We start from the raw sequence: 10,895 nt of genomic DNA on the forward strand, positions 1-10,895 counted from the left end.
ACCATATTTGCACACGCAACGGGAAAAACGACAACATGAAGCATAGAAGTAAATTATCATCACCCTCTTAAAATAATTGCCTAAGTCATTTTTTTACAAAACTGTTTTTTTTTTTGCCTAAATCATCTCCTCATGATGCTGACCACCTCTGACAAAATTGCCTACATCCTCAGTTAAACAGATTGTGCCATTCTACTCCTTTAGTAGAAATTGCCAGTGTCAAGAGTGTGTTGAGTGGTTCAGTTTTTTGTTTCCTGAAAAATCTGAAAAAATGACTTAGGCGATTATTTTTAAGAGGTTGACGATATGTGAAGTAAATATGCATTCTGTGTTCACAAAGATGAGATCAAACTGAGCTGAGAACGCTAGACTTTTCCAGGATCTCCGATTTGTCTGTTGATCAGTCTTAAAGATTCTTAAAGATATAGACTTTGAAAAGATGTTCTCGGTTGCATTAAGACATTAGGAAGTCCTTCTTGACCCAGTTTTCCAGCTCCTTATCGGGAGGATTTGCTGTTTCTAATGTGAAACGTTGACTTTATAATGATCACAATTCACTGCAGGTTTGGATTCATTAAGGGTTCATCTGTGAGCAGTGCATTAAATGTGTTTAAATACATTCAGCACAAGTTCCGATCACTGAAATGCAAGTCGAGCAGTGTAAATCTGAATTACGGCTCATTCCTTGAGTTGAGAGCGGGTCCTCCAGATCCAGAGAGTTGGCTGAGACACAGCAATGAGGGAAGAAATCCTGTCGACACCTGAACACTACGCACTCCAACGACACCTGCACCTCCTGGAGGGCTGCTCTTACCGGCTGAGGATCTTCAGCACGTGTTCCATCTAAGGATTATTTATCGATTCGGACCATGTTAACAAAGGACATTTTAAATAGGAAAACAAAAGTGTGTGTTGCGATGGAGTCGCGCACTGTTTGTGTCAATTGAGGCCTCGACATGTGAGTCATTTGTGACTAAAGGATGAACGTGCGCTGCTTTCTGCGGTTAACCAGGCCCAATAGCTCACAGTCAGAGACTGGAAACGTGATTTTGACCTTCTCTTCTTGTGACGGGTGTGGAGATAATCCATGGGCCAAGGCGGTGACAGCGCAGTATGACATTTGTGCAGCTGAAGAAGGGTTAAAATATCAATATCATGAGGTTTCTCACTTCGGCTTGACCGATCCAGTGTTGTTGTTGTTTCTGTCCAGAGAGATGGTCTACTCTTGGATGAATTCATGCTAAATGGTCTCCACGTGGACACTGGAATCGCATTCCCCCGTTCACAAAACACAGTGCAAGCTGCTAACCAGACCAACGGGACCACCTGGGAGGTCCAGTGCGATGCTGACAGGAAGAGCCGGGATGGAACCAGCAACCTTGTGAAGGGACGTTAGGGCAAAGGTTTTTTTACCCTCACAGAACAAGCTAGGCACTGAAGCAGCTGTTTTCAGACCGATGAATGGATTGCCAAAGTGGTGGAACAGATTAGTGATTCTGGCTGATATTACAAGCGAGCCGGCCGACTCCCGTGAAGATGGAGTCATCTGAGCGTCCCGCATGTTCTGCATCGCCACCCCCTTCCTCTGCCTCGCCGCTTTGGTTTCTCTTTCCGAACACAGCGCTTCCTTCTAGCCAATGGCAGCATCTTATCTGCCGGGGCGATCGTGAAATGGGTTCTGGTAATTACGGAAAACACACACGCAGGCAGAAAAAGGTGGAGTGTGCAGCCGGCTAATAATCTGTGCCGGCTATTTACATTCCCTTCCGGGATGCTTGTCGTATTCAATTAATTACTCCCTGGCAGCCCGACAAAGACCATTAAAGAGACCGACGATAAACATTTTCTCATGTCGGCCCAAACAAACTAAATAATGCCAAGTGATATCAAAAATGAGGCGGGCTGCTGTCATAAAGAGGTGTTTCTTATATTTTTTCGGGGTCTCGGGAGGGATAAGAGCGCCAGCCCCTCCATTAGGGAGGGAAACGCAGGAAATGAGCCAGAGAGGATGTTTGTAGGAGCAGCTGTGATCATGAGCCCCGCTTAAATTCTGCCGCAGCGCTTTAAAAGAAAATAGACAAAAACAACAGAGACCTGTGGAGTAATGAGCTGCATCGCAGCAACCATTCACAGCCATTGCATTCCTTGTATTTTTAACTCTGTCAAATCAATTAGGTTAGCGGGGCGGGCTGGAATAGGAGCGTCCGGACGCACGTAGAGGTACGGCAGCCGGGCATTTACCCCTGTGCACTGTGCAGGGTTTTCACAGGCGGCAATTGTACCTCACTTTCCGCACAAAGGAACAGGCTGCGTTGTGGTAAGAGGCGAAATCACACAGCAGGAGGGCCACAGCCTCTCGGGAAATACCCGACAGGCACTTCTACATTACAATCAGGGGCAAATAGGCTCGTGCACGCCGTTCCTCACTCGCTGCTGCAGGACGGGCCTCCTGAAGGACGCCTCCGTTCACACCGGGGGGGGCACATCGATAAAAATGTCTGCCGGTGAAACGTCGTTGCCCCCCCACAGCTACTATTTTGGAGTTCCTTTGTCAGGAGACATAATGGCGAGCTTTAGCCAGTTTTGGCTTGTTTTGGGGGGCGCAGGCAGATGGGCGGTGACCTGAAGGACCCCCTCATTCAGCTGGATATCAGACCATAGCGGACCTGCTGCGTTGATGGAGGGTCTCAGGTGTCTGCCTGCAATATATCCTTTTTATTTACTTCCTTTTACTGATATCATGGTGGGGCGGTACAGCTTCTGGAGCTTCCCCCTCACAGCCGGAAGATCCCCGAAGTCTCCACGTTCTCCCCGTGTCTGCGTGGGGTTCACCAGGTTCCTCCCACAGTCCAAACACATGCAGGAGGTTCACTGGAGACCTGATACTGTCCAGACGTGTGAATGAGAGGGTGAATGGCCGTACGTCTCTAGATGTGTTTATAAAACATTTGTGTGAATAAAACATTAAAATCATGCTTTTTTTTTTAATATAAAAAAAAAGATTTTACACGAGTGTGTGTGTGGGGGGGTGCAAATACATCGCTTTGACAGAAAGTGTGAGATCCAGCTGTGAGCCAGCGCGTGGTAAACCCAGCAGACCCAGATGATGAGCCGGGCTTCCCATCTGTCCTGCGCCCCGTTCAACAAGGCTTCCACCGGAAAGCAAACGCTGCAAAGCAGGGCCGTAGATCAACATGCCGTGCGCCGGCTGGCCCACATTTCACAGGCAAACGCTACGACACGGGAAAACGCCGGGACATTAATTGCGCATAAATATTTGAACGTCAACACAACACTCCCATGAGTGCTCGCAGTGGCGTGACTGCAGCACTGCTGCTCCTCACACGACGTATGCGGGAAACTGATTAGCGCTTTACAATAAAGCTCAGGATCGTAAAGACTTAGAGAAGAAGAATTATACGTAGTGAGTCTGTGACTGTTTGCAAAGGACTGGATCACAAGCACTGAATAAGCAGAGAAAAATGTTTTCATCTCAAAACTTGTTTTTAAGCATCTTGTTGAATCCCAAATGCCTGCCAGCTGAAACAAACTACACAAAAGGGAATGTGATTTGTGACCGAAAAGTATCATGGGGTTATTGCTGGATCGTAGTTATTTCTTTAAAACACGGAAAAGTGGCCAAGAGTAAAAGTCAGAGACACAGCAGGCACGTGAGATGGAATGAGAGGAGCAACAAAACACCTCCAAGGCCTCGAAATAACTGAGTCACAGATCGCCGGCTGTCAGATCTTGTCCGAGCTAACGGGCTAGTTCAGCTTTCGGAGGGCGTCTCCTCAGCTCCGGCAGACTGTGGAGCTCCCAGTGTGCAGGAGTTCCGGATGGGGGCCGAACATTTGCTCTGCTATCGATGGAGTGGTCGGGTAGGACACTGAGGGTTTGAATGGGGTTTTTATGGCAACATGTTGGGACGCGGGTGTGGACCTGAGGTGGAGTTTGGCATATGGGTCTGCAAGGAGGGGCCTCCCCCTCCACATACAGCTAAACACTGACTTCTGGGTGCATCAACTTGGGAGTTTTCCCAGATACCAGCCGTGGCTCAGCGGATGCTCAGCTTTGTGATCCGAGTTCAGATCTGAGTTAGCAGCGAGCCGGATGAGCCTTTGACACCCACATGGACACCGCCGTCGGGGAAGTGGCGTTTGAAGACGGCGGGAGGCACCGGTCGCCGCATACTGGCTCAGAAAAAGTCATGGAAAAACACGAGTGGGGAGTGCGTGTCCGTGAAGAGATGGAGGCCTTGTCCTGGGTCAGATACAGTGACGGGGAGTATCGTCTGCGAGAAGGCAGGATACAGTTACAGGGATTTGGTGCGGCGGACAGCGGGAACGTGGAAGAGCCATTCAGACCGGTGGGGGACAGTTTGATGGTGTAAGAAAGGGGAACGGCTTCACTCCATCCATAAATGGAGTTTAGACATTAAGTGTAGCAAAGCGTGCACGTTACATTTAGCATAGCATTGTAGCATTGATTGTGTGGCCTGTAAGTGAAGTTTAGGATAGAGCTCCAAATGAAAAACTCCCCGTACCTCCTCCAACCATCTACTGCCACCGGCGTCTCTGTCCCATCTTCAAGGTACATACTCTTAATAAAACCACTTTATGCCTTTATGTTCTCTTTTATTACACATTATCATTTAAAAATGTGTCACAAAACTGAAGCTCTGGAAAAAATTCATAGCATTTCGATTCATTTTCACAGGAAATTGAATTTGCTATATGAGCAAGTTGAGTTACGAGCTCGGTCACTGAGGTCTAGGTGTTTTGGCGCTGCAAACTCCTCGGGACCAGAGCGGGAAACACCTTGAAAACACGAGTCCTGCTGCTATGACAACATTTAACAAGGAAAGCCTGTGACGGGGGGTCTCACACACACACTCGTGGATGGAGAAGTGAAATTGTGTCTGACAAAAAGGATTCCAGCTGCTCGGCGTAGCCTCGAGTTCTTTAGATACGCGCTGAAATTCGCAGCTTCCCCCTGCTGAGAGACGCAAATCCAAATAAAGCACCGCCAGTTTTAAAATGAGTTGGAGGGGAAACCAGAAGTAACTGATTGCCTGACCTCAGCTGAACATGTCACACAGGAGGCGGAGGAGGAGGAAGTCAGCGATATAGTAGATCGGAAGTGGAGAAAAACCACAACGAGAAAACGAAACTGCAATTCGAGGAGCCAAAACAGCGGGCTCTCGGCTTAAGGCGGACCCAAGGGAAGGACGGACACGGTGTGAGGTGACCCAGGGCAGAGCTGCAGAGCTGCAGAGCTGCAGAGCTGCAGAGCTGCAGAGCTGCAGAGCTGCAGAGCTGCAGAGCTGCAGAGCTGAAGACCACCACCACGTCCACAACCACCGCCACGTCACAGTGGATGGACCTCGCCGATGGCCTGAGCGGGGGAGCTGAGGAGGAAACGAGTTCAGGCGCCTCCACGCTCAGGAGGTGCAGCAGCACGCCTTCTGCAACCCTGGGGGGGTATCAGCGGGAAGCACGTCTGAGGGTTCACCATCAAGAGGGGCGTTTGAAACAACACCAAAGCAGCAACAAACGCAATTTGGAAGGCACCTCAGCAGAAACGCTGAGCAAGCAGAGCTCAGACAGTCTTCTGGTTCTGATTTGATTTCTGCAAGAAGGGTATCATCTGCAAATATCAGGTGGTGTTCAGCTAATGATAGCATAGCTAGCCAAGTAGCGTGTTTTGGTGGGACCGTCCCTCAGATTAACCACCCAGGATCCATCCCTGAAACAGGCTTATGGAGCTCCTCCATCACCGTGGACTTCTTAAGAGCTTCCAAAGAGCTTCAAACTGGATAAAACACACACACACACACACACCAGGGCTAATCACACCAGCAGGAGCAGCTGGAGGTTGAGTGCTTTGCCCGAGGAGAGAGTATCTGGGCATTGCACCACCTAGAAGCCGCCCCTGATATCAGCACTGTTTCCCCGCAGAGATCCAGGAAACCTTCTTAGGAGAAGCTTGTCAGGAGTGTGGACAAAACCTCACATGGAGACCAGCTCTGCCGTCGGCTCAGCCACAGCGGGGCTTTTCCCGGCCCGTGGGATGAAAGCCCACCACTGGGTTTCCACGACGACGAGCCGTCAATCACACACACTTATCGCTTTCATTCACACAGCACATCTCTCTGGATGCTCTCTGCTGCAGATGAGCCTCCACTTCTGAAATGCACTGGATTTCCCTCCTTCCCCACACATGGATACAGATGTAGACATGCAAGCGCGCTCACACACACACACACACACACACACACACACACGTGCCTCAGGCGGGTGTCATAGTAAATGGCATTTTTATGAGAACACAATCATCAGGCTCCTACCTGCAGTTGGGTGGTGGGTCCAAAGTTATCTCTGCTAGCTCCTTCTGGATCCTGAAACAAATGAAGCTTTGTGTTAAAATCACACACACACACATACATGTATACATACACACCCATCCACACTTCCTGCCTGTAAAAAAAAAAAAAAAAAAATCAATCTGTAAGTGAACACAGTTATTGATTTTCTAATGAGCTCCAGAGCACAAGGACTTCTGACAGGCATTGAGGAGGTGCTGGTGTCTCCCGGTTGTGTCAGATAAGGGAAACAAACAGGATTCATCAGGGATTCACCAACTAAAACTAAACCTCTGCTTTCCAGTATTTGGCCTCGTTGCTGGGCCGTAGGCGTCACACGGACCCGCTGCTGACGTAAGAGCCGAAATCAGTAAAAGGCTTTCCCACAATGATCTGGGGATGGATCTACTTTATCTGGCCTGGTCTTCACTCTGGATCGGCGTTTAAAGATTAAACTTCACCTCAAAGAACAACACTGGCCCTTTTTTTTTTTTTAAACCATCTGTCACCACACACTTCTAATCCTCTTCGACAGCCGTCACAGTGAAATGTGCCACTTCCTGTTCGCGGTCATCAGACCGCCACGAGGGCTGTTTCACCTGAGCGAGTGTTTCAGGAGTCTCAGACCAGTGATGCTTCAGGCCTCTGGCCTGACTTGAAACCTTCTCTTACTTACCTTCTCGTTTCTACTTTCAAACATGCCTTCAAGTGCGGCGGGGAAACACAACAGACGTTGGAGGCACCCTGATCGTTTAAAAAATGGTGCTTTCAAAGTGTCAAGTTTACTGTATTACCAAATAAAACCAGGCAAAATCCGCCTCCAAAACATCAGCGCCGTTTAGGAAGACGACCACCTGACCCGTGGAACCATCTGACCAAACAGCGCCTCCTCCTCGGTCAGAGTGAAGGAATATTCTGTGAGCGCGTGAAGCCCCTGAGCGTCCATACCTCTTGGCGCTGGTGGACAGCTTGGCCGCCGTCTTGCTGGAGATCTTGGCCTCCTTCTTCTTAGGCTGGCTCTGGTCACGCTGCTCGGGCCCCGGAGGCCCCGCGGGAGCCGCCTCCCGTTGCTCGGCGTCCGAGCTCCCGCCGCTGGTGTTAGGGCTGTCTGGCCTTGGCTGCACCTCGCTGGACATGCTGATTCACACACACACACACACATATCATGAATGGCTGAGTGTTTGTGAAAATCGTAGATCGCAGGTATCAAAATGAACACATCCATTCATCCAGATTCAATGAATTTGCATTCTTAATTTGTTTAACGTGCACAGGGCAAAAGGACTCAAATTCCCATAATTCCCCGCGGTGTGGACCGGAGCTGCGGCACGATCTGCTGTCAGAGCAACCAAGATGGCTGCCTGTAATAGACACATGGGCCTCTGGGAGCCACAGGAAGTGGCTGGACAGAAGAGGAACACCTTCATTTGATTGGTGAGAATCATGGGGCTGGCATTTTTTTACACTTGTTTACATGCTCTATGTTTATATGCATAGATTTAAATCTGTCTGTGTATCAGCTGCTGGTGTGGGGGTCCCAGTAGCTACCCTATGGGCTGCCGTCATCAGTGCATGTGTGTGTGTGTATGGTATTGGAGGAAGTGCATCATAATATGTGGGGGGTTCAGTCTGGGTGCGATGGCTCGTCGTGGTGAATAATAACATCAAAACTAATCTGTTGAAGTGAATATTATCTGTCAACATGGACTGAAATGCAAAAATCTCTAATAAATATGAACTCTGAAATATAATCAGTATGAAGGTGTCTAGGTGTTGAGCCAGTGGGAATTGAACCATTTGACCTTCCATTTTGGAAGAAGGTTCAGACCTGTAAGCCTGCAGAAGCACCCGAGACCCAGAACTTTGAATGGAAAATAAAAACATGATGACTGTAGATGTCACAGATGGATGGTAGAAAGGAGGAGGGTGTGTGTGTGTGTGTGTGTGTGTGTGTGTGTGTGTGTGGTGATGAAATGGATCACACACACACACAAACACTGTGTGCTAGGCCTCGTTGTTGTATGAGGACACACGCGCACAAGGTATTTGCTGCAGACAGAGCAGTAAATCACCCTGAGGAGAGGGCAGATACCCCCCCCCACACACACGCATATACACACACACACACACACACACACACACACACGCATATACCCCCCCAACACACACATACAGACTTTGATCCCACACCCTTTCACTTTACAATGTTTTAGCTAGATGTTGCAACTGATATCATTGATTTGGAAAGTGGAGTGTATCACACACACACACAGACACACACTCACTTACACAGACACACACACAGACACACACACACACACAGACTTCATTTGTTGTGTGATGCTGACGAAGCCACCTATCCATCATCCATCCATCGTCTACCTTCTCCTGCTGAGCATTGGGGGCAGAGACTTTCCCAGCTGCCACCAGACGAGAGTTTCACCCTGGACTGCTCACCAGCCAATCACAAGGCTGCATAAACACACAACCAGTCACCTTCTCATTCACACATCTGGGCAATGTTGGGTCTCCAGTGAACCCTTGCATGTGTTTGGACTTTGGGAGGAACCTGGTGAACCCTGAGGAACCCCATACAGTCACGGGATGAACATGGAGACTCTGCACAGGAAGGAACCCTGTGGGAATCCAAGCAGGGACCTTCTGGCTGTGAGGCTGAAGCGCCAAGTACCGTGCTACCCATAACATAACCTAATATAACATAATATAATATAATATAATATAATATAATATAATATAATATTATGTAATATAATACCCAGTTTACTATTATTGTTTTCTCACTTCACACTCTTCTGTGTTTTATTGGATTTATCGACTCTCACATGACTTCTTATGAAGACGAACAATACACACACACACACACACACACACACACACATATATATATAAACAACCTGAAGCTGGTTTGGAACTTTGATGTAAAAAAAAAAAGAACTAGAACTATTGAATGTTCTTGTGTGAGGTTCAGATGGTCCAAAAAAAGGATGGAAGAACAATATTCATCTTCTTCTTCCCCCTTCAGGGAACCTTCTCTTCTCATACCAACTCCCTTCCTATCCTCTTGCCCTCCATCCATAGAGCTCCTCTCTGGCCTTCCTCTAGGTCTCCTCCAACCTCAGCATCCTTCTACCCAGATCTTCTCCATCCGTCCTCTGTCCATGTCCAAACCATCTCAGTGTGACTTTATCTCCAGAGTGTTTACTATGTGCTTTCCCTCTGATCTTCTCCATCATCCCCACCTCCACATCTCCACCTCAGGGTCTTCAAATCAGACACCATGGCTGCTCTTCACCTCCGTCTTCTCCATCTTTCCTGTCAGTTATTAATCTCTTTCATGACACTTTCCTCAACCTGTCCCGACCTGCTTGCACACATTCCCCCAAATCTTCTCCACCATCTCCATTCCTCTGGACCATTGACCCTCATACTTCATCTCCTTCTCCTCCTTCATCTCTGCACCCTGAGGCCTCGCTGTTCTTCTCGGGTTCCTCTCCTGCACACACACGTCCTCCTGGTTGCTCCAACGACCTTCCCTCCAGGAACTTCACCAGTAACTTTACTCCACCAGAGGAAGTTCCACCTGAGGTATTTCTCCAGGAGGAGCCAGGAAGAACCAGGAGGAAGCCCCCCTCCCCCTCGGCTCAAAAGATCTTCGTCTGGAGAAACCCTGTCAGACATCTCTTCGGTTTCTCCTCCGGGTCTTTCTCCAAGTCCTTGGAGAAGTTGGGCTGAAGGCCAGCTGCCCCGGGGAGAAGCGGAGGACCCTCCGGTGCCCCCGGAGCCGGAGTTAGGCGGCGACCATCCGAGGGCGGGATTCACCTGCAGCCCCGGAGTTCCGGACTTCCGTAGCCCCGGAGCCCGGGGAGCCCCCGATCCCTGGAGCCGCGGAGCCCCGGAACCGGAGAGCCCGGGAACCCCCGCCGCCGACCTCCCCGTATCCTCCAGCACAAAGGCGGCGCGGACGCCTCCCCACACACACCCCGCCCTCCAACCCCCCACCCTCCCCCCGCTTCTCCAAGCCGCCCTCTCCGCCCCCCTCGCCCCGCGATATCCCCCTAAAAGGCCGCGCTCGCCCCCCCCGGGGCTCCGCTTCTTACCTTCCCCCACGGCTCGGACGCTCCCCGCTGACAGAACCGTGCGTTACCGGCCGCTATTCGTCCCGCGATCCGCTCTCCGGCTGCCGAGGCTCCGGTCCGCTCCGACAACTGACTGCTACAAATGTGCCAAACTGACCGTCAAGCTCCGCGACCGCTGCGCACACGCTTCCGGTTTTCACTACCACAATAAAAGCACCAATAAACAAAGCCTGATTATCCTTTTTTTTTTTATAAGGATGTTTATAACCCCCCTCCATAAAATGTGATCGAGATCTGATCAGGATCGTAATCTGAATATTTAGAGTCTAAATATTTAGATTACGAAGAGACAGAAGATTAGAGAATATGGCAGGACTTTTTATAGTGTATGTGAAGAATACCATTATAATAATATTTGAGATGAGATGAGAACA

General features: G+C 49.4%; 1 protein-coding gene across 1 annotated transcript in view; it reads right to left on the reverse strand.

Moving 5' to 3' along the window:
* The window catches only part of LOC147216429 (ubiquitin-conjugating enzyme E2 E2-like), a 43,451-nt gene extending 32,820 nt beyond the window's left edge, over window positions 1-10,631 (reverse strand). The window contains exons 1-3 of the mRNA XM_086178171.1: window positions 10,483-10,631; window positions 7,313-7,501; window positions 6,350-6,400 (exon numbers count right to left, since the gene is read on the reverse strand). Of these exons, the coding sequence (XP_086034297.1) occupies window positions 6,350-6,400; window positions 7,313-7,500 (239 nt within the window). The 5' untranslated portion in view covers window position 7,501; window positions 10,483-10,631. The remainder of the gene's footprint in view (window positions 1-6,349; window positions 6,401-7,312; window positions 7,502-10,482) is intronic.
* Between the last annotated feature and the right edge of the window lie 264 nt (window positions 10,632-10,895).

Source organism: Fistularia commersonii, chromosome 30 (assembly GCF_037954325.1).
Source record: "Fistularia commersonii isolate RoL2024-O1a breed Wild chromosome 30, RoL_Fcom_v1.0, whole genome shotgun sequence".
In the NCBI taxonomy this organism is placed as follows: domain Eukaryota; kingdom Metazoa; phylum Chordata; class Actinopteri; order Syngnathiformes; family Fistulariidae; genus Fistularia; species Fistularia commersonii.